The 24,345-nt window shown below is 43.1% G+C and overlaps 1 protein-coding gene across 1 annotated transcript in view; it reads right to left on the bottom strand.

Moving 5' to 3' along the window:
- TMEM131 (transmembrane protein 131) overlaps positions 1-24,345 on the bottom strand; it is a 198,055-nt gene that overhangs the window by 80,528 nt on the left and 93,182 nt on the right. The window contains 5 exon segments of the mRNA XM_070429901.1: positions 547-603; positions 725-875; positions 3,603-3,683; positions 9,147-9,269; positions 12,137-12,253. Coding sequence (XP_070286002.1) covers positions 547-603; positions 725-875; positions 3,603-3,683; positions 9,147-9,269; positions 12,137-12,253 — 529 coding nt within the window.

Raw genomic sequence — 24,345 nt, 5'->3', positions numbered from 1 at the left:
AATAATCAATATCTAAACAAAAATCTAGAAGTAGGTGTGGAATTGGACTCCAACACAGGGATGCTACTTTATGCCTCAACTTCCATTTAGAAAACCTTTCTGAAGGTATCCCATGGCCTTGCTTTGCTATCTGGTAAGCAATGGTGTCCCTCAGAGAAATGGGTATAAACTGCAAGGATTCTCAGTCCCCACAGTAGATTTGTACAAGATCATACAACCCACTAGAACAGTGGTTCTCAACCTTCTGGCCCTTTAAATATAGTTCCTCATGTTGTGACCCAACCATAAAATTATTTTTGTTACTACTTCATAACTGTAATGTTGCTACTGTTATGAATTGTAATGTAAATATCTGATATGCAGGATGGTCTTAGGCGACCCCTGTGAAAGGGTCGTTCGACCGCCAAAGGGGTCGTGACCCACAGGTTGAGAACCACTGCACTAAAAGGAACTTTCAAAGCTGAATTACAAAGGGGTTAAAGTAGAACCATTTAGTACTGAACAGGGTTTTTTTAAGACCTATAAAGATACTGTCTCTTTTTTTACCTTGTGTTCGCAGTGTACCAAAATCTAACATTTCTGTTGAGGAATAAATTCCAGGAGCTTGGAAAGAAGAAAAGTAAACAATTATATTTCACTTTGCCAGAGTCAGATGCAATGAAAACAAACAAACAAACAAACAAACAAACAAACAAACTTGCAGTGACTTCAGTTTTCCACAAACCTGTTGTAACTTCAACCTCAACAGGAAGAATGATGAACTCTGTGCTGTCTGAAGCATTAGTCTTTATTCTTATGAAAGCTGTGTGGTTATCGGCTTCTCTGGAGGAAAAACTGGCTCTCATCACTCCCTTGGTTTCATAAGGAGGAATTTCCTGACAAATTAAAGACCATAATGTAGCACACCTTTTGTGATGTTCCAAAGCCACCAGATTATTAAATAAGATGACATCGACTGAAAGATGCATAATTATTTTATACTAGAGGCCCAGTGCACGAACTTGTGCACTAGTGGGGTTCCTTGGCCTGGCCTGCGGAATAGGGCTGACACTGGCTCTCTGAGATCCCCTGAGGGGTCCCAGATTATGAGAGGGTGCAGGCCAGGCCGAGGGACCCCACTGGTGCACAATCGGGATCAGGGTCAGGGCTGGGGAGGAATGTGGGAGGTTGGCCAGCCAGGAAGGGACTGCGGGAGGGCTCCAGGACGTGTTTGCCCGTCTCACTCAGACCTGATTGGCCGGATCCCAGCAGCAAGTTAACACGGTCAGAGCATCTGCCCCCTGGTGGTCAGTGCATGTCATAGCAAGTGGTTGAGAGGCCTTAGCATATCATTAGCATATTACGCTTTGATTGGTTGAATGGCCGACTAGACACTTAGCATATTAGGCTTTTATTATATAGGGTAATTACTAAGAAAAATACAATGATAATTAAGTATATTCCACTGACTATAAAATACATTCCAATTTGGGAGGATGTTAAAATGTCAAAAATATGCAGTGTCACTTTCAAAATAATCATTAAAAGGTAGAATTAATCCATAAAATCAGTTGTTCTTCAATGTATGGGTGGTGCCTAGGTGCATAATTCAGTCCTGAAATTCTCTAACCAACAGAAATGTCACCATCAGAAGGAAGGTTTTATAGAAGGAGCCTTTATATGGATAACCAAGAGAGCTTCCTTTCTGCTCTCCTTTCATTTAAGACCTAACAAAAACAACGCCTGTAAGTAGAGCTGCAGTTTGTCAACTGTGGTCAGGAAGGCTGTAGTCATGGAAGACAGCACCAATTTTCAGGCACTAGGAAGAAGACATTGAAAAAAATAGGCTTTTTTGGGAAGTGTAATTCTTTTCCTGGTTTTAGAACAATCTGGCTTCCAAAGGATAATGAGAATTTCTCTGCACCTTTTGGCATATTTTAGGAAATCCCTGTGTTTTACATTTTATTGTTCTTCAGTCACCTTACTCTCAACTTTTTAATGTAGGAAGGAGGTGACGCGAACCCTCCTGGGGCCACGAGAGCGAGACCATCCACTCATCCCATTTGCCCATCTCTGGGAGCTGGCGTGGTCTCTGGATTTTCAAGGAACTGAAAATGAGCTGGGGGGAGGTCAAGGCCAACTGACGTTTTTCTCTCTAGCTTTGTAGGACTAAGAGTCACTCTATCTTTTCTTGTACTCACTGGGAGTATTAAAACATTACGTAATTTCTGCTACCATTCATTATAGTTCTTAATTAGAAACCTGAATCCTCTTATGTTTATTAGATACCAATTATATTTCATAGAAAATTCTTAGTTCTTCTATCTAGATAAATATACAAAGTTAATACCATATAAAGTTAATTTTCTGAAGCATTGTTTTTATACACTATTTCTCTCAAAGGCTTTTCAAATAATAACTATGAGGTAAAATATTTTACAGAAAGGATATACTAGTAAATGGACTACCTATTATGTATTGCTACCTGATAGTACAGTGGGGCCTTGACTTACGAGTTTAATTCGTTCCGTGACGGAGCTCGTAACTCAAATTACTCGTATGTCAAATCAAAAAGTGAACGAGTGAGACACGTGATGCTGGGCTGATGTTGTGGCGTTCACTGTGACGTTCGCTGCGCCAACTAGCGGTGGGGTATCTGAAGCTGGCTCATAACCCAAATTCTAGCTCGCAACTCAAAGCAAAAAATCGGACGAGAGACGGCTCGTAGCTCAAAAAACTCGTTAGTTAGGACACTCGTAAGTCAAGGCCCCACTGTATGTTTCGATATCTTAGCAGCTGATCACTGACAAATTTGCATCTAAATGTTTAAGTCCTAAAAAGGCCCTACATATCCTTTCCCTGGTTGAGACTGGTGTTTAACAGTGCAATTCATAAAGAAACATTGATTTTCAGAACTTACTCAGAGTGGCACCGTCAGTGTGAGTGGCCTTGCTACAAAAGCTGCATTTACTTACATCTTTTCCCCCTTTGATTAAAGCATGGTAGATGACATTAAAACCCATACTCTCTTATGGCAGGAACCTTTGCAAATAAGGAAGTTACAACATATTTATTAATTTGGTTAATATTTAGTAGTATTCGCTAAGGAAAAGTGGTTTTCTATGCACTGACACAAACTACTGTTAAATATTCAACAATATTAAAGGTGGACATAAGTCACCTAAGAATTTAAAAATTTCCAAGTCATCATAAAAGGCTTGACTATGTTTCCTCTGCAAATGTCATCTCCTCTAATAAGTCTGACCAGTCAATTCTCTACCTTCAAAAATAGAATGAAACCTTCCCACAGGGTTGTTTTTATAAATCTTAGAGTAAGCAAATTATAAGCAATTAGATTCAGAGACAACTTTACCAATATAAAATCTCTTCCTTCCCACAGTGGATTAAAGATCCCACCAATTTTATTCACTGCTCTTTCCAAAAATTACTTTTCTCTCATCCAATTTTCAAATATATTTGATATAAATGTAATATTAAGATAGCAATTAAGAAAACGTCACCCATATTTTTCAGGTGATAAGAATTAAGTCTTTTCTGGTGTATTTAAGAAAATCACTGGTTTTGTGTGACGACATGTGAGAAGAAAAGGGGTTAGCACTCACCCACAATTTTCTGGTCCCTCCTTGTTGACCTGTTGGAAGTTCTAGGTGAAGATCTCCTCCACTAGAGTACATTTCTACAACCTGCGACAAAAGAGCCATGGCAGTTAAGTTCAAAATCATATCCTCAATGCATGTGACTTGCTGTTTATATGGAAATAAGTTTGATAACCTAATTATTTATCAGAAAAGATTTAAAAACATTTACAGATATAAATGTAGGGTAAGTGTTATGTAATACCACCATGTGTAAACAATGGTGGTAGTTTTAACAAAAACAAGTTGACTTTGAAATATTAAACTGTGAAACATTGTAGGTGTCTCAAATACTGAATTTTCAAAAATCCATACATAGGACACTTACAGTTTATGAAAATGATCAAATTATAGAAATACAAATTCTTATAGTAACACAAGTGCTTTTTTATTCACACATCCTATATAATAAAAGGCTAATATGCAAATAGACTAAACAATGGAACAACAGGAACAACTGAACCGGTCGCTATGATGTGCACTGACCACCAGGGGCATGTGCGGAACATGGCAGGCGTTGGCCATGGCGGGATGGTGGAGTAGGTGAGCGGGGGCGCCAGACCAAGGAGGGGTGCTGGTTTCTGTCATCGGGGCAAGCCTCTGGTGGTTACTGAAAATTCGTTGCTCCCGTGCGCCATGGTCCAGCTTGACTCTCATACCTGCTGCCAGCGTCAGCCCTGATCACTCGGCGCCATCGGTGGGTGTGAGTGGCGGCTGCAGCCCTGATTACCCCTGAGGGCTTCTCCACCTCCCCCTGTTCCCGAGGAGCAATCAGGGCAGCAGCCACCACTCGCACCTGCTGCTGGTGCCAGCCCCAATTGCTCCGCACTGTCAGTGGGTGTGAGCAGGGCCGCCACGTGGGAGTGGTGGCGGTGGGAGGAGGGGTGCCAGCAGACAGGGGACCAGGGGCCTCGGCGGGAGGGGCTGGGCGAGAGCACGGAGGATGGGCTGAGACCTACCCCTGTGCTACCGCAGCCTCGCAGCCCACAGTTCCTTTCAAGGTGCATGAATTCATGCACTGGGCCCCTAGTTTATAATAAGACCCAGCGGTGGACCTAATAGCTGCTATAATTGTGAAACAGTGAAGAGTGTATTATTCTGAGACATATACAACAATTTTAATGTAGTAAGAAAACATTTGGTTTCCACTGGCCGCAAAATCACAGGTGCTGTTAATGCCTCTGTGGCTTATACCTATACTCATGATTTTTTAAACTTGTTTTAATGAGTATAACTGATGTACAATAAACTATACATCTTTAAAGTATACAAGATGATGTATTCTGTCTGACATAGGAAGACAGTGTAAAGCTACCACTTCAATTAAGATATGACATATACCCATTACCTCCCAGTTTCCTCATGCCCTTTGCAACCCACCTGTCCCTCTCGGACCCCCTCCAATCCCAGGTAACCACTGAGTTGCTCTCGTCCACTCTAGATTCGTTTGTATTTTGTAAAGTTTTATATAAATGGCATCACAAGTCTGTATTCTTGTGTCTGGCTGCTTTTAATCAGTGTAATGATTTTGAAATCCATCATGTTGTTGTATGTATTTATAGGTCATTTCTTTTCCATTTTGTGGATTATGCAGTAATGTTTGGCCCATTCACCTAGTGATGGACATCTGGGTTGTTTCCAGTTTTGGTCATTACAGATAAGCTGCTATGAACACTGCAGTTATACGTCTGTGCATGGACGTCTGCTTTCCTTCCTCTTAGTAAAGACCTAGAAACAGAATAGGTCCTGTGGTAGGAGACTTTCCTTTAATGACAGGTAACCCTATCTCCTAAGAAACAGTACATTTAATTATGCAAATATGGGGTGAAGTAATAAGAGAATGGGTGGAAACCTCAGTAGTTTTATTACAAAAGTCCTCCAGGGGCCTATAGAAAAAGAACAAAGAAGGAAAACAGTAATACTTTAGTATAAGCTTTAAGGTTTTTGGTGAGTGTGGTACTGTTAAAGAAATGCACTGGGCAGACTAGTGAGTTAGGATTTTTTCTGAGTATTATTACAGTGGTCCCTTAAAGCACTGATTGTAAGTAATAACAGCTTAACTGATGGGGTAACTATGGAACTTTTTCTGGAAACAAAAACAAAAAAACCCTAACAAAAAACAAAACAAACAAAAACCACAAAAACCAAAAATACAAAACAAAACAGAAAACATCACATATTATTTCATTTAACCTTGTAAGGTATTAAGAAAATAAGTATAACAAAGTTTGGAAACAGAAGATTGAAAGCTATACTACTGATAATAGAGAAATAAATGGGGAAATAGGGGCAGAAAAAGGCTAAATTATAAAATCAAAGGAAAGTTGATATTAAAACTAGTTATGTGACACATTTTTGATTTTTAGTCTAGTGCTAATTATCCTAATTTAATGAAGTCTAGGGGAAAAAGAAATCCAAAAATATAGACGCAATATAATTTACTTTTAAAATTCCCACAAAGAATGTTTATTTTTTTGTGCCCACACACATGCTCATGCAAAAGCATGGAAAAGGGCTGACCTGACACACACCAAGATCATATGAATAGTATTTACAAGAAGGGCATGGGTTTGGAGTTGTGCTAATACAATACTTAGCTGCTTCACTTGGTTATTTAAGTTTAAATTTGTTGAAATAAAATAAATTGTTCAGCTCCTCAGGTACCCTAGCCACAGATTCAAGTGCTCAATAGCAATGTGTGACACGTGCCTACTGTACTGGAAAGAGCAGATACAGCCCTAGCCAGTTTTGCTCAGTGGATAGAGCGTTGGCCTGCGGACTGAAGGGTTCCAGGTTTGATTCCGGTCACGGGCACATGTCTGGGTTGTGGGCTCGATCCCCAGTAGGGGGTGTGCAGGAGGCAGCTGATCAGTGATTCTCTCTCATCATTGATGTTTCTATCTCTCTCTCCCTCTCCCTTCCTCTCTGAAATCAATAAAAATATTTTTTTTAAAAAAAAGGAAAAGAAAGAGCAGATACAGAAGTTGTTCTCCATCCCAGAAAGTTCTACTAGATGGTGCTGGATTGGAAGGGAAGAAGTTTGACGGGACTTTTACTTTATACTTGTTTGAATTAACATTTTTCCCAGGGAAAACATACTCGTGTGTGTGTGTGTGTGTGTGTGTGTGTGTGTGTGTGTATTGTACAATGAAAAAAATCAGATGCAATTCCTTGCTTTATAGTATTTTCTTAAATTTAAGGTTAAGACTAATGACAGTATAACATACGCTAGAACTATTAGGTTAAGGTGACTTCCATACAGAGTTCCAGTTATAAAATACACACGTCCTGGGAATGTAAAGGTACAGCCTGGTGACTATAGCTAATAATGCTGTTTTGCATATTTGAAAGTTGCTAAGAGTAGATCTTAAAGTTCTTGTCACAAGAAAAAAAGGATTGTAACCATGCGTGGTGATGGATGTTAACTAGACTTATTGTGGTGACCATTTCACAATATACTAGTATACAAATATGGAATCATTATGTTGTATAACTAAAACTAATATAATGTTATATGTCAATTATATATCAATCTTTTAAAAAGCCCATCAAGTAGGAACTTGGATAAAAAAAAAAAAATGTTTCCCTCAAGAAGAATGCTTTCCAGATAATCTACATTGGTTTTAAGAAGACAACTTTGATTTTTTTATTTGCTCTCTTGTGTGTGTGGTAAAAAGTCTATTGGGCTAAATCTTCTTGAATTAAAATGTTTAATTAGAAAAAGACTAGATGAACAAAAGAAAACAAGTCAGTATTAAATCCAGAGAAGGAACTGTTGTAGCTGATAGCCTGATGGCTTGAGGCCGAGGAGAAAAGGCGCAGGCTGTAAGGCCACTTAAACAACTGTAATCCGCCCACCGCTTGCCCAGTCCAGGATCCTCCTTCCGCCCCGGCCGCCCCAGAGGGGGCGCCCTGGGAGCTCTGTCACCTCCCTGTGGCAGTGCGGCAGCGCCTGCAGCAGGGTCTGACAGAACGAAGAAGAAGCTTTTTGTTTCAATGTCTTTGACTAAAAGTAGTCAAAACAAGAAAGTAGCAAGAATTTACAAGGTTTCTGCAGGGAAAATACATCATTACCTAAAGTAGTAAAAGGATAGAAGTAACAGAGTGATGGTGATGAAGAGAGAACACTTTTCATGTACAAGCAAGCAGGACACAAGATTTTTCCTTTTGTGATGAAGATACCTAATGAAAAAAAGGGGGCATCTGCAATACTTTCAACAATAAAGATAAATTTAATAAGTTAAACTCTGGGCAGAGTATTTTTATGAGTAGCTCTCCTCAGCCAGTGCCAGCAAGTGCTGGGGAGAAACTGCTTTCTTACTACTTCAGCACAGGATACCTAAGCACTTCACAATTCAAGCTCTGAAAATCTCATCTTCTTCCTCATTTCCCCTTTCATTGTTTATGAACAAGTCTACCAGAGGGCTCTTGGATGATAAAAACCATTTTGGTTACCAGCTCACCACAATATATAGTATTTCCCTCCACCTGTCATTTTCAAGATATTGTAAGTCCTGCAGGGTTGGTCTTAACGAACTCTGGGGGCTCTGGGTGTAGATATTAGGAACCACTCTGGAAAGCAACCACATCTCCATCCAACACAGACAACAGAACTAGATAAGCTATAGCAGTGGCAAATGTCCTGTACTTGGAAGTCACTAGGGATGTGGGTGGGGTTTGGGAAAATATCTGAAGAAGCCACAACCAGCCACACCCACTGTGGAAGAGACAAGGAACCAGTGAGGAGGGATTTCAAATTTGAAAACAATTACTACTAAAAGATTGTATAAGATAAAGAGTTAGATTAAAAAAAATTTCCCCCTGGCAGGTATGCTCAGTGGTTAGAGCATCAGCCCACACACCAAAGGGTTTCGGGTTCGATTCCTGGTTAGGGGTACCTGCCTGGGCTGCGGGCTCATTCTCTGTCCCCTGGTCAGGGGTGTGTGCGGGGGGCAGTTGGTTGATGTGAGAGAGACACACTGATATTTCTCTCTGTCTCTCCCTCCCTCCCTTCTACTCTCTCTGAAAAGCAATGGAAAAAATATTCTCTGGTGAGAATTAACAAAGAAAACAAAATAAAAATAAAGTTGCTTTTAATCATGATTCTCTATTACCCTTCTCTTAGACTTCAATTTCCAGACTACCATCACCAAAAAATTATTATCAAAAAATAGGTAAAAAAATAAAAATAAAAGTATAAACTGTGTTTTTAAAAATTTATATTGGACCAGAAAGAGATTATATGCAAGAAAAGTAGAAGCCTTGTATAGTGGAAAACTCTTCTTAAATTAAACGCAGAACTGCCTAAATTGTAATACCAGAGAAGCCATAATTGTAATGGTTCCAAAAATCCAGTATCTAGACTGCTGACATTCAAAATTTAGGCCATAGCAAGATGCATTAAAATACCCCTCTTCAACACATCTTTAAAACCCCATTATTTTAAAGTCTTGAAAACGGATATTTTAAGCTAAGCATTAATTTCTACCAAAATCACCATCAGAGACTTACCTGTAAAGGCTCACTGTGAGGGTTGTGTATGTTTATTATAGGTGAGAAACTGCTATTCACAGGGACTCTAGCCCCAAGGAATGGCCTCAATCGATAAGGATTTGGAACTCCAACTCCAAATACCTGTTTCAAAGTAGGAAAAAAAGCAGTGTGAGTTGCTTGTATAACTAACATTTTTATAGGTCATGATTGATTGATCTAGGGAAAACTGGTGAGTCTAACATAGATGAGAAAAGTTTCAACTCCCTTTAAAAGGAGCACACATGTGGTTTCTATATCTGATTTGGCTACATATTTGATTTACTACAAATACAAGCATTTGGAATAATTTATAAGATATACTGGAAATAAAATGACAGCAGTCCTTCATAAAGTTGTGGGATAGACAAGAAAATAAGGGCCTCAAAAGATTTCCCCAACCCTTAAAAGATGAATCTAGGGCCCAGACAATCTCTCAAATACCAAGCCCAGCCCTAGGTCATGCCCATATGGGAGGTCCTGGGTTGACTAATCAGTGTTAGCCAGTCATTCAAATGGCAAATATTTACAAAGTGCCTACAATGTGTTAGACACAAACAAACACAGTAGTGAATAACTGAATAGTGAACAAGACAGATAATGCACCTGCTCTCATGAAACGTACATTCTAGAATGCGTGAGAATGCATAACAACAGAAGGTTTAAAAAATGGGATATGTGATATAGAGCAACTGGCTAAAGGAGGGATGGGATTTCTTCTACAGAGGGTGGTCAGAGTAGTCTTCTCCGGGGTGGGGTTGGGGTGTGTGTGACATGAGTTGTCATCTGAAAGATGATAAAAGCCAGCACTGGAAGTGGATTCAGGCAAGGGGAAGTGTACAGGCAAAGGCTTGAGGCAGGAAAGGGCTTGGCTTGTTTGAAGATCAGGAAGAAAAAGAGAAGTATGGTAAAATGGGATGAGGTAGGAGATCTATATAGGAATCAGGTTCTTAGATCCTTGTAGGTCTTGGTCAGAAGATTACATTTTGCTCTAAGAGCAATGGGAAAACCTAAGGATGTACACGGGAAGTCAACTAGATGTGATTTTATGTTCAAAAAAGACCACTCTGACTACAGGGATTGGGGCGGAATGGAAGGCCAGTTAGAAGCTACTGTGTAATAGAGTGAGAGGTAATGACAGCTTGAAACAGGTATAGGGAACATCCGGCCTGTGGGCCCTGTAAGGCCCACAAAATCAGTTGGTCTGGCCCTGCCAAAGCATTAGGGGTGAGTTAATTAAATGTTTGACCAAACACGGCAGGCTAATTTTTAAGCTGATAATTTTGTATGGCCTGCAAATGATGTTATAAATATCCAAATGGCCCTTGGCAGAAAAAAGGTTCCCCACCCCAGGCTTAGAAGATGGCAGTGAAGAGGAGAGAGGTAGACAGAATCGATATATATTTAGGAGGAAGACTGAGGTAAAGAAAGAGAGTTGGCCACTGAGGCTCATCTTGAGAATAACCTGATCATGACACTCAAGTAGTCCAGACTGGCCACGACACCTAGGTCACTTGGGGTGCCTCTGCAGGACAAAGGTCTTCATATTCTAATGATAGTCTTTTTATTTACTCCACAGGTGCATGTTAACACATTGCAGACGAATCACGAGAATTCTCATGTTTTCTGTTTTAAGGCTTGTGGCCAATCACGAGAATTCTTTAAAAAGGTATTAGCTTTCAAGAACATGTAATAAATAACTTCAAAATGCAATGGGTATTTAATTTTAAAGCGTGCCTTTAACATTTATGTAAAACGTTTTTTGTCCTCGTTCAATAGAAACTTATCTGGCCACTGGGTAAAGCTAGCAATAAAACTACTGGTCCACAATGTGTTAATATGAGTGTCATCTATAAAGCACCATAGTTATTTATCTATACAAGCCTTTAAAAGTTTATTGACTGCCCACTAAACAACCATTAAAAGCTTCTTTTCATTAAATGAGTACGATATATGCTTATGACTAAATGGAATGTTTACTTTGATACTAGTTTTCAAAATAAATCAAGTGCTCTGGGCACTGGAGAAGAAATGTTCAAAAACAAAATCACAAAAACTGTAAAGTAAAACAATGAAACAATTGAGTTCCATGGCAATATCACAGTGGCTAAGAGACTGGTCTTCAGAGTTACAAAGTCATGGGTTTGAATTTCTGCTCAACAACCTACTAATAGCATAATCTGGGCAAATTAAAAAACCTTTATACATTTCAGCTTCCTTATCTAAAAAATTGAGAATAGCCCTGACCAGTTTGGCTCAGTGGATAGAGTGTCGGCCTGCGGACTCAAGGGTCCCAGGTTCGATTCCGGTCAAGGGCATGTACCTTGGTTGTGGGCACATCCCCTACTGGCAGCTGATCGATGTTTCTCTCTCATCGATGTTTCTAACGCTCTATCCCTCTCCCTTCCTCTCTGTAAGAAATCAATAAAATATATTTAAAAAAATTAAGAATAACAGTATAACACAGGCAGAAGTGAATGTAAAGTATGAGGAATTCTTAAAAATCTTGATAAACTTGATTATAAAAATCTTGATTCACAAAACAGTAACTTTTTTAATAACCTGAACAATAACCGCACATAAAAAATAAGCTTATTAAAAAAAATTTAAAACTATACATTTACTAAGAAAAGCAGGCATGTATGTTTTAATCTTGAAACTATTATTGAGTATGTTTCGCAAGTATGCAAAAAGTAAAAAGAATTTAGTGTGAAAATATTTTTATGATTTTTTTGTCAATCAATCTTACGTTAACACTTTAGCAGTAGCTTTATTCATTTGTTCAATCTAATTTGAACAGGTATATTCACAAACACAACAACAGGTATACAAATGCTTCAAGTCTAAACTCTTACATTTTCTATTATCCTTAAAAGTTATTGAAGAGAGATTGTAAAAGCTGGTCATGTTATAGGTCGAAGATGATGACTATATTTTAGAAAACAAATGAACGTTTTAATATTGGTTCTTACCTGGTAGGTAAATACCCCATGATTAGATGTATTAATAAATAAAGTATTTTCTACATTTCCTACTACTCTTGCAAGAAAAACTACATCAAATGATGTATTTCCTCCCGGAAGAATTTTCTGTAAAAGAACAGCAATAAATAAATTAGTAACTAAAAAATCAGATCATGCTAATCACAATTAGATAGCTAAAGTTCTCTAAAACAAATGTCTTAAAACTAGAGGCCCGGTGCATGAAATTCGTGCACGGTGGGGCGGGGGCAGGGGGGGGTGGTTCCTCAGCCCAACCAGCACCCTCTCCAATCTGGGAGCCCTCAGGGGATGACCTACTGACTGCGTAGGCCTGCTCCCCATGGTTCTCTGGTGTCTGCAGGGCCTGCTTGGCGCTGTCTGCCGGGCCCGTTTAGCTGCTCCTGGGTCACCGCGGCAACGGCCAAGCAGGCCCTGCTCTCAGCGGCCACCCCCTGGGACTGGAGGACTCCAGCGGGGATGAGAGGACTGGGCGCCACCATCTTGTAGCTATGGGTGCTACCATATTTGTGTTGGAGTGATGGCTAATTTGCATATTACTTTTTTATTAGATAGGATAATTTCCATAAACTACCCCGCCCCCCAACTTTAAGCTGTAAATAAGCCAAACCATTTTGCAATGGAAAATAATAAAAAAGATGTCTTCAGAATGGAGATTTAGTCACATATCTTTGAAAATACCAGTCTAAAACCCCACACAACAGAAGGTTTCCCTGGATTCTGTTCATTCAGCAATCACGGGGCTGCAATGCAGTGCCTCATTACAGGCTACTGTTCCCTCATCACACAATCAAGCAGGAGTGAGCTGAACCTGAACGTTTTATATACTTTACTCCTATGAAGCAGAAACCTGTGCTATTCCAAAGAAATAAGCACAGACCTTAACCCCTTGTATTCTGCTCCCCATTCACACAAGGCACAAAACATACAGCACCTTCCACTAAGGAAAGAAGATAGGGGGGACAGTATGTGCAAGAACTTACTCCTCTTATCTTGTGCAAATTGAGAATGTCATTGTAGTTAGCAAAAAAAAAAAAAAATATAACAACAAAACAATAGGGCTGCTTGAGAAGTTCGAGAGACTGCAACTGCAGTTCTGTCTGCAACAAAGCCTTAAAATGCATTTTAATGAAGTCATCAACCTCGCTCATTCTGCCTCTATGTCTAGAATTCTAAAATACTCCCCAGATTATAGCTTAAAATATGACATTGGGACTTCTGACTTCACCTTAGCATGTAGAAAGCTATGAAGCACAATTCTCCTGCATTATCAATAACAAAAAAATAACCTTTGTGTATCAACTAGCCCAGAATCTAAGGAGAGACAAGCATCTCCAGGGAGAGATGGAATGTGAGTACTGGCTCACACATGGCAGAGAATGGGAAGATGAGGCTTCCACTAAGAGGGTAAAATAAATTCAGCTAAAATGTTTACACACTGCTAAGGGCTGAGTGTGGACTAAAATACGAGTATAGAACCTGTGGATGCTATATATATAAGAAAAGCAAAAAGTAAAACAGTTAAATAGAGACTTTCTCAGATAGGAAATAATGAACATTAAAATACCAGCAAAATATCACTTTAAAATGACTTTTTGGGGGAGGGGAAGGGGATAATTGATAAATCCATATTTAGTAGTGTCAGCTTTATCCATCAGGTATCTACACTAATAAAAGAGAAAGATGCAAATTGGTGTCACTCCGCTACACCCACCAGCCAATCAGAGCGAATATGCAAATTAACCCAACAAAGATGGTGGTTAATTTGCCTATGCAGGCACGGAGCGAAGACTGAAGACTGAAGACTGAAGAGGCTTGGCTTCTCCGCTGCGGCCAGACCAAAGGCCTAGATTCTGGGTGCCGGAGGAAAACCGGTGCCGGCAGCCAGGGGAAGGAAGGCCTATTGCATGAATCTCTTTGTGCAATGGGCCTCTAGTAATTTATTTATTTATTTATATATATATATATATATATATATATATATATATATATATGTATATACATATCTTATCTAATAAAAGAGAAACATGGTAATTAGCGTATGACCGCTACCCTTCCCATTGGCTAATCAGGGCGATATACAAATTAACTGCCAGCCAAGATGGCGGTTAACTGTCAACAAAGATGGCGGCTAATTTGCATATGTAGGCACGATGCTGGGAGGCGAAAGGGAAAGGATGGAAGATGCCCCCTGCCACTGACGGTAATCGGGAACCCAGGGGGGAGCTAAGAGCCGGGGGCAGGGCAAAGGCAGCCCTGGGGGCCGCCTTTGCCCTGCCCCCCAGCTGTGATCAGAGAACCAGGCGCCTTTGCTGCCTCGGCCAGTGATAGCGGGAAGCAGGGGTGGAGCCAGCAATGGGAGCTGGGCAGGGACGGAGCCGGCAGTCCAGGGAGCTAGAGATCCCTTGCCCAGGCCTAAAGCCTTGGCCAAAGACGTTAGGCCTGGGCAGGGGTGGAGCCTGCAATCGTGGGGAGCTGGGGGTCCCCTACACAGACCTAACGCCTTGGCCAGAGGCTTTAGGCCTGGGCAGGGGCGGAACCAGCCATCGCAGGGAGCAGGGGCAGAATCAGCGATCCTGGGCAGCTGGTGGTCCCCTGCCCAGGCCTAAGGCCACGGTCAGAGGCATTAGGTCTAGGCAGGGGCAGAGCGGGAGATCGCAGGGAGCTGGGGGTCTCCTGCCCAGGACTAATGCCTCCACCAGAGGCCTTAGGTCTTGGCAGGGGCGGTGCCAGAGATCGTGGGTAGCAGGGGTGGAGCCAGGAATGGTGGGAGCTGGGGGTCCCCTGCCCAGGCCTGACACCTCTGCCGGAGGCCTCAGGTCTGGGCAAGGGGCCGATCCGGTGATCGGCGATTGGAGGGTGATGAGGGTCAACTCCTCTGGCCGAGGCATCAGGCCTGGGCGGGGGGCGGAGCCAGCAATCGGAGGGGGCTGGGGGTCCCCTGCCCAGGCCTGATGCCTGGGCCAGAGGCATCAGGCCTGGGTGGGGGGCGGAGCCGGTGATTGGGGGGATATGAGGGTCCCCTTGCCAAGGCCTGAAGCCTGGGTCAGAGGCGTCAGGCTTGGGCGGGGGGTGGAGCAAGCGATCAGAGGGAGATGGGGGTCCCCTGCCCATGCATGATTCCTGGGCCAGAGGCATCAGGTCTGGGCGGGGGTCTGAGCCAGTGATCGGGGGGAGATGGGGGTCCCCTGTCCAAGCCTGACACCTCTGGTGGAGGCGTCAGGCCTGGGCAAGGGGCCGATCAGGCCATCGGAGGGTGATGGGGGTTGACACCTCTGGCCGAGGCATCAGGCCTGGGCGAGGGCGGAGCCGGTGATCGGGGGGAGAGGGGGGTCCCCTGCCCAGGCCTGAATCCTGGGCCAGGGGCAGAGCCAGCAATCAGAGGGGTCTGTGGGTCCCCTGCCCAGGCATGATTCCTGGGCCAGAGGTATCAGGCCTGGGCGGGGGGCAGAACCAGTGATCGGGGGGAAATGAGGGTCCCCTGCCCAGGCCTGACACCTCTGGCAGAGGCATCAGGCCTGGGCAAGGGGTCAATCCTGCGATTGGAGGGTGATGGGGGTCAACGCCTGAGGGCTCCCAATATGTGAGAGGGGGCAGGCTGGGCTGAGGGACCCCCCCCCCCCCCACACACACACCCAGTGCACGAATTTCGTGCCCCGGCCCCCTAGTGTATATATATATGTATGTATGTGTATGTGTGTGTGTGTGTGTGTGTGTGTGTGTGTGTGTGTGTATATAAATATATATATGTGTGTGTGTATCTATCTATCTATCTATCTATAGATAGATAGATAGATAGATAGATTTTTTACAGAGAGAAAGGGAGAGGGATAGAGAGTTAGAAACATCGATGAGAGAGAAACATCGATCAGCTGCCTCCTGCACACCCCCTACTGGGGATGTGCCTGCAACCAAGGTACATGCCCTTGACTGGAATCAAACCTGGGACCTTTCAGTCCACAGGCCAACGCTCTATCCACTAAGCCAAACTGGTTAGGGCAGGTACAATTTATTTGAAAGATTTTTAATTAGCTTGGAAGTAATACCAACATATTGGTATATATATGTGATTTCTAGACCTTTAGCTATAGGGTAAAAGTGGAAAAATACTATTTTCTTTCATATTAGGAGTTATTTTAATTGTGTATTTTTGCTAAAGGGAAAAGCAAATTATGAACACCTTTAAAATATTTTCCTTGAAGTTGGACATGAAAACTAAAATGAGAGAAGCTAAATGTCATGAAGAGAAGCTTAAACTTCAACAGAAACATGATGCTGATGTTCAGAAGGTAGGGTATATACTATTTATTCTTTTATTAATATTAAATATTTGAAATAGTCCAGGTCTCGTGATCCTAATCTGTCCATCCACCCACCCATCCATCATCCATCTATCCACCCGTCATCCATCCATCCACTGATATACATACTTATGACAGTCTGTTATAAATGTAATTTGATAAATTAACATTCTAGCAAAAGTTGATCTTTAAACTTTATGTAATTCTTATAGGTTACATTACTTAGTGCAACTGTAAATACTAGAGTTTGTTTTGGCCTAATATTTTTTCCACTTTCTGGCAATTAAAATTTCCCTTTTAATTTGAAAAGGAACTCTTGGATTTAGCTCCGTTTGGTATCGACTGCATGCCAGCACTGACAATGTAGGCTTCTTTCTTCATGACTGCATCGATATGTATGCCTTCCCATGTTTCAGTCTGCCTTTTCAAATAAAATTAATTTTTCTTCTTAATGGGCACAGGAAAAATCATCAATTTATGGTTACCCTATATGGATTTGAATCAAAACTATATTTTAGTAATAATCCTTAAAAATTAGTGATATATATATATATATATATATAGTGTCCCCTCAAAAATGTATACACATACATTTTTAGATAGCTCAATTGATGTTTATTTCCTTTCAGATTTAACCCATTTGGATTAATAATTATTCAAAGTGTATACTAGTATACATTTTTGAGACACCCTGTATATCTATATATAGATCTATCAATCTGTCTAGATAGATAGCTTCAAATAGAAAGTTGGCACTTGCTGTTTCAAAAAAGCAAGCTTATGATTCTGCTTAACCGTTTGAGTCCCAAGCAGCGCGATCACGCTGCTGAGATTTTATGTCGAGAAAATATACAATTCATTTGAGTCCCAGGGGGTATTGAAAAAACAGTCGAAGAATCCCAAACAGCGCAACCGCGCTTTCTCTAAATGAGTACGAAAAGACCCAAACAGCGTGATAGCGTTTGTTTTATTTTATGTCGAGAAATACCAAGCAGCGTGATTGCGCTGCTTGGGACTCAAACGATTAACAAAACTACATGACAGAAATGGAGGCCGGGAGTTGAAGCTGTAGCATCACATAGCTAAGCTTTCTTAAAAGCTAAAATATGTTAATATTTAGGCAGGTGCACATTTGGCTCATTTTTCAAAGCAACAAGAAGGAAACCACTGATTGAAAATTAGAAATAGAAAAAATATTTAACCCTTTTTCTCCTCCTTTATTCTTTCCCATTCAAATTTTAAAGGCAAATGTTACTTTCTGCTATTATTGGAATTTTACCCTAGTCCTATATAATAAAAGGCTAATATGCAAATAGACCGAACGGAGGAACGACCGGTCGCTACGACACACACAGACCACCAAGGGGCAGATGCTCAATGCAGTATATGCCCCCTGGTGGTCAGTGCGCTCCCACAGGTGGAGTGCCGCTCAGCCAGAAGCCCTGAGCCGGTCATGCTTTTAGTGTTGTAGCTAAGAACTCTGTGGGGAGCAGGCCTAAGCTGGCAGTCAGACATACCCCGAGGGCTCCCGGACTGCGAGGGGGCACAGGCCAGGCTGAGGGACACCCCCAAGTGCACAAATTTCATGCACCGGGCCTCTAGTATAACATAATTAGACAAAATTCAATGTCCATTCATGATTTAAAGATCTAAGTAAAGTAGGTCAATAGAAGGGAACTTCCTCAACCTGTTAAAGGGCATCTAGAACTGCCATATTCAATGGTAAATGATTGAATGCATCCTCCCCCAAATCTGGAACAAAGCAACGATATCCTCTCTCATGACAGCTATTCAACATTGTATTGGAAGTACTAGCCAGTGCAATGAGGCAAGAAATAAAGGCATACCCATTTGAAAGAATGAAAAATGTGTTGTTATTCACAGATAACATAGATTTCTATAGAAAGAATCCCAAAAATATCCTAGAAGATGCTCTTAGAACTAATGAAAGAGTTTAACAAAGTTGGAGGAATGTTCAATTGTATTTCCCTATCCCAACAATTAACACTGGAATTCTAATTTTTAAAAACATATAATCTACTTATATTAAAACCCTGGGTGTAACATCACGGCCAGAAGCATGACCAAGCGGAAGGAAGTCAGTCTTGCAGGGGTTGTCTTGGAAATGGCTGCGCCCTCCCCCCGAAACTGTTTCCCGGAGCTGTTTCCTGTAAGGGTGGGGTTTGAGGCAGGAACCGACCCTCGGAGCGTGGAGGCATATCTTTATAAAGTGTGCCGTGCCAGCACGGCCAAGGGTGAACCTGAATGGGGGCAGCTGAAAGGCTTAGAAAAGACAGACAAGAGAATGAAATCTGGATCTTGGTGGGATGCTGCTTCTCTGAGAGACAGCGACCACGCCCACAGCTGTGTTTTTACTTTATAGCAGATGCCACAAGGCAAAGTAAGGGCGTGACCAAGATGTTTACAACATTCTCTTGGGTTTCAATCCTACTCAACTACATGCACCTGAACTCTATCAAGCCTATATCACTCAGGCACGTGGGGCCATGTGTTTGGACCATAGGTTCAAGCTTACAACTATAGCTGCTGGCTATAATTGTGCTGGGAGGGCCCTGCCCTCCAAGCTGGGACTTGCACGTGGCAATGAGAGGACTGTGCCCTCTCAACAGTCTAAGGCTTGAACCTGTCCAAAACACTGTAGCGGCTCCCCACAATAAAGTTTTAATAGATTATATTAGAGGCTGTGGTGGTACTGTTTTACCCACAGCGTCTATCTACAGGAATTGCCACAAATTTACTTCTCGATGGAAGAACCTTTCATTCCCAATATAAATGACCAATTCCATTAAATGAAACTTCAATTTCTAGACTCGATATAAACAGTGAAGTTGCTAAAACTATTGAAAAGGCCCAACTTCTCATTATTGATGAAAGCATCATGACATCCAGTCATACTATAAACGCCATAGACAGATTACTAAGAGAAATTATGAATTTGAATGTTGTACTTGGTGGGAAAGTTCTCCTTCTTGGAGAGGATTTTCGACAATGTCTCAGTATTGTACCGCATGCTATGGGATCGGCCAAAGTACAAATGAGTTTAAAGTACTGTAATGTTTGGGGATGTTTCAATAAATTGTCTCTTAAAACAAATATGAGATCAGAGGATTCTGCTTATAGTGAATAGTTAGTAAAACGGAGATGGCAAACTTGATAGCAGTTTTCATTTAGGAATAGATATTACTGAAATCCCCTGTGAAATGATTTGTAATGGATCTATTATTGAAGCTACCTTTGGAAATAGTATATCTATAGATAATATTAAGAATATATCTAAACATGAAATTCTTTGTCCAAAAAAATGAGCACGTTCAAAAATTAAATGAAGAAAATTTGGATATACTTGATGGAGATTTTCACACATATTTGAGTGATGATTCCATTAATTCAACAGATGATGCTGAAAAGGAAAATTTTGCCATCGAATTTCTTAATATTACTCCTTCGGGAATGCTGTGTCATACATTAAAATTGAAAATGTAATCATCATGCTATTGAGAAATCTTAATAGTAAATGGGGTCTTTGTAATGGTACCAGATTTATTATCAAAAGATTACAACCTAACATTATCGAAGCTGAAGTAGTAACAGGATCTGCAGAGGGAGAGGTTGTTCTGATTCCAAGAACTGATTTGTCCCCGTCTGACAATGGCCTCCCATTTAAATTAATTCGACGACAGTTTCCCGTGATGCCAGCATTTGCGATGATTATTAATAAATCACAAGGACAAACTCTAGACAGAGTAGGCATATTCCTACCTGAACCCGTTTTCGCACATAGTCAGTTATATGTTGCTTTCTCTCGAGTCTGAAGAGCATGTGACGTTAAAGTTAAAATTCTAAATACTTCAGCACAAGGGAAATTAGTCAAGCACTCTGAAAGCATTTTCACTCTTAATGTGGTGTACAGGGAGATAGTAGAATAAGTTTAATCACTTTATCAGTCATTGTTTGCATCACTGTTGTTTTCATATCATGTTTTTGTCGTTTTTATATCATGCCTCTGTTGTTATATCCTTTTGTTACTGTTTATTTACTAATAAATTTATATATTATTTTCATATACATTTTACTAATTTCCTTTCATCTCTCACACTTCTATTATAGACAAAGGGCAAATAGCAATATTAAATATCTCCGCTAATTAATTCCCTTTTTAAAAAAATATATATTTTGTTGATTTTTTACAGAGAGAAAGGGAGAGGGACAGAGAGTTAGAAACATCGATGAGAGAGAAACATCGATCAGCTGCCTCCTGCACACTCCCCACTGGGGATGTGCCCGCAACCGAGGTACATGCCCTTGACTGGAATAGAACCCGGGACCCTTGAGTTCGCAGGCCGATGCTCTATCCACTGAGCCAAACCGGTTAGGGCAATTCCCTTTTAATGTGCACGAATTTTGTGCACCGGGCTACTAGTTTATAATAACATGCACACAGAAAGAAATATTAAGGTACTAGAGGCCCGGTGTATGAAATTCATGCACGGGTGTGTGTGTGTGTTTCCCTCAGCCAAGCCTGCACCCTCTCCAATCTGGTGCCCCTCGAGGGATGTCTGACTAACCGTTTAGGCCCAATCCCGGTGGCCCCCAACTGCCATCCCCTGCTGGCCTGGTCACCCCCAACTGCCCTCCCCTGCTGGCCTGGTCACCCCTAACTGCCCTCCCCTGCTGGCCTGATCGCCCACAACTGCCCTCCCCTACAGGCCATCTGTGGCGGCCATCTTGTGGTCACATGGGGACAGCCATCTTGTGTGTTGGAGTGATGCTCAATTTGCATACTGGTCATGCGTGACTAATTAGCATATCAGGGATCGGCCCTAAACGGGCAGTCGGACATCCCTCTCAATCCAGGACTTCTGGCTCCCAAACGCTCGCCTGTCTGCCTGCCTGACTGCACCTAACCACTCCCCTGCCAGCCTGATCGACGCCTAACTACTCCCCTGCTGGCCCGATTGCTCCTAACTGCCCTCCTCTGCAGGCCTGGTCGCCCTCACTGCCCTCCCCTACAGGCCTAGTTTCCCCCAACTGCCCTCCCCTGCAGGGCTGGTCCCCCCCACAACTGCCCTCCCTGTAGGCCTGGGTCGCCCCCAACTGTCCTCCCCTGCTGGCCAGGTCACCCCCAACGGCCCTCCCCTGCTGGTCAGGTCACCCCTAATTGCCCTCCTCTATAGGCCTGGTCACCCCCAACTGCCCCCCATGAAGGCTCGGTCGCCCCCAACTGCCCTCCCCTGCCAGCCCAGTCACCCCTAACTGCCCTCCCCTGTAGGCCTGGTTGCCCCCAATTTCCCTCCTCTGTTGACCTGGTCACCCCTAACTGCCCTCCCCTGCTGGCCTGATGGCCCACAACTGCCCTCCCCTACAGGCCATCTTGTGGCCACATTGGGGTGGCCATCTTTGTATTGGGTGATGGTCAATTTGCATGCTGGTTGTGACTAATTAGCATATCTGGTCATGACTGTGAGGGTGTTGTGACCAATTTGCATATTACCCTTTTATTAGTATAGACTAGAGGCCCAGTGCATGAAAATTCATGCACTGGAGGGGGGTCCCTCAGCCTGGCCTGCCCTCTCTCACAGTCCGGGAGGCAATCCAGTGATCAAGGGAAGGCGATGCCCCATCACACCTCTGCTGCTGCCACTGCCGGCAGCGCAAGCCTCGTCCAGCCCTGGTTACCGGAGCCTCTGGTGGCCCTGGGAGGCTGGGCAGCCAACATCTGAGGCTTGCCTGTGCCTTAGGCGTCAGCTGGGCAGCTGCCATCCAAGGCTTGCCTGCGCCTCAAGCCGGCCCTGGGTGGCTGGGGCGCTGAGGGGACTGCGGACTCTGGAGGCAGGCACATGGCAAGGCCAGGCCTGCCTGGGGGTGGGCCCGGCCATGCCACGCACCTGCTGCCCCAGTGGGGCTGAGGGGACTGGGCGCCACCATCTTGTGGCTGTGGGTGCCACCATCTTTGAGGGTGTGGCAGCCTATTAGCATATCCCCTCCTTATTGGCTGTGGGTGCCACCATCTTTGAGGGTGGGGCAGTCAATTAGCATATTCTCTCATTATTGGCTGTGGGTGCGGCCATCTTTGCAACGGCATGAGGGCTAATTAGCATATTCCCTCTTTATTAGATAGGACTAGAGGCCCGGTGCACAAAAATTTGTGCACTCGGGGGGAAGAGGGGGGTCCCTCAGCCTGGCCTGTGCCCTCTCTCAGTCTGGGACCCCTCGGGAGATAACGACCTGCTGGCTTAGGCTTGCTCCTGGGTGGCAGAGGGCAGGCCCAATCCCTAGGTGCAGCCCCTGGTCCGGCTCAGAGCAGGGCGGATCGGGAGGTTGCGATGCCACCCTCAGTCACTCTCAGGGTAGGGCCGATTGGGGGATTGGGGCACCGCCCCCGTCACACTCAAGGCAGGGTCGATGGAGAGGTTGCGGTGCCACCCCCTGTCACGCACAGAGCAGGGCCAATCAGGGGGTTGGGGTGCTGCCCCCATCACTCACAGAGCAGGGCCCATCAGGGGGGTTGGGGCTCCGTACCCTGTCATGCACAGAGCAGGGTCGATCAGGGAGTTGGGGAGCTCCTCCCTGTCACGCGCAGAGCAGGGCCGATCAGGGGATTGAGGAGCTCACCCCTGTCACTCACAGAGTAGGGCCGATAGGGGAGTTGGGGCACCGCCCCCTGTCACACACAGAGCAGGGCGGATCAGGGGGTTGGGGCGCCGCACCCTGTCACACACAGAGCCGCAGGGCAATCAGGGGGTTGGGGAGCTCCCCCCTATCAGGCACAGAGCAGGGCTGATCAGGGGGTTGGGGCTCCTTCCCCTGTCACGAACAGAGCAGGGCAGATAGGGAGGTTGTGGCCCCGCCCCCTGTCACCCACTGGGGTGCCTGGCCAGTCTGGGTGAGGGGCTGAGGGCTGTTTTCAGGCTGGCGGGTGACTGAAGCTCCCAACCGCTTTTTTCCTCTCTCTCTCTTTTTTTTTTTTATTCTGGGCCAGCTTTACCTCTGAGGCTTGGCTCCAGCTCTTAGGCTTCGGCTGCTGAAAACAGGTATCTGGTTTGTTTGGGTTCTATAATCGAAACACTGTTTCAACTCCAGCTCTGAGATCCTGGCTAGCTTAAAGCAGGTTTCTGGGGTTTTGTTTAGCTTCTATATTTGTAACAATGTTTCAAACTGCAAGCTCAGAGGCCGGCAAGGCAGGCGGGGAATGTTAGCTTCCTCCGTCACTGAAGCAAGCAAGCCTCATGTTCACTTCAAGCTGCCTGGCTGCCGGCCGCCATCTTGGCTGGCAGTTAATTTGCATATCGCCCTGATTAGCCAATGGGAAGGGTAGTGGAGTGACACCAATTTGCATATTTCTCTTTTTTCAGTGTAGATAAGTCTAGTAACATGCACATCTACTTTGCTGAAAGTAATGAAAGAAGGCTTTTAAAAAATGAAGAGATAATACTGTGTTCATAGATCAAAGACTCAATATTGTTAAAGTATTAATATATCCAATGCAACTGCAATAAAAATTTCAGCCTGAGGAGAAATAACTAAATGCAATGCAAAATAAGATCCTAGAACAGAAACAGTACATTGATACAAAAACTAATGAAATTCATACAAGGTTTTTAATTAACAATATTTCACCAATGTTAATTTCCTAGTTTTGATCATTGTACTATGATTATCTGAGATGTCAGCATTAGGAGAAACTGGATAAAGGATTTATGAAGACTTTCTGTACTTACTTTTCTATACATTTAAAGTTAATTAAAAATAAAAAATTGCAGCAAGATTAGAAAATAAATTGACCAGCTGATTATAAAATTTAGATGGCAAGAAAAGGGAATGAGAAGAACAATGCAATTTTGAAAAAGAAAAACAAAATTG

Source organism: Myotis yumanensis, unplaced genomic scaffold (assembly GCF_028538775.1).
Source record: "Myotis yumanensis isolate MYYU_CA2020_CCGP unplaced genomic scaffold, mMyoYum1.0.hap1 SCAF_11, whole genome shotgun sequence".
Lineage (NCBI taxonomy): Eukaryota > Metazoa > Chordata > Mammalia > Chiroptera > Vespertilionidae > Myotis > Myotis yumanensis.
The sequence above is the reverse complement of the archived record's forward strand: the minus strand, read 5'-3'. Positions and strand labels throughout refer to the sequence as shown.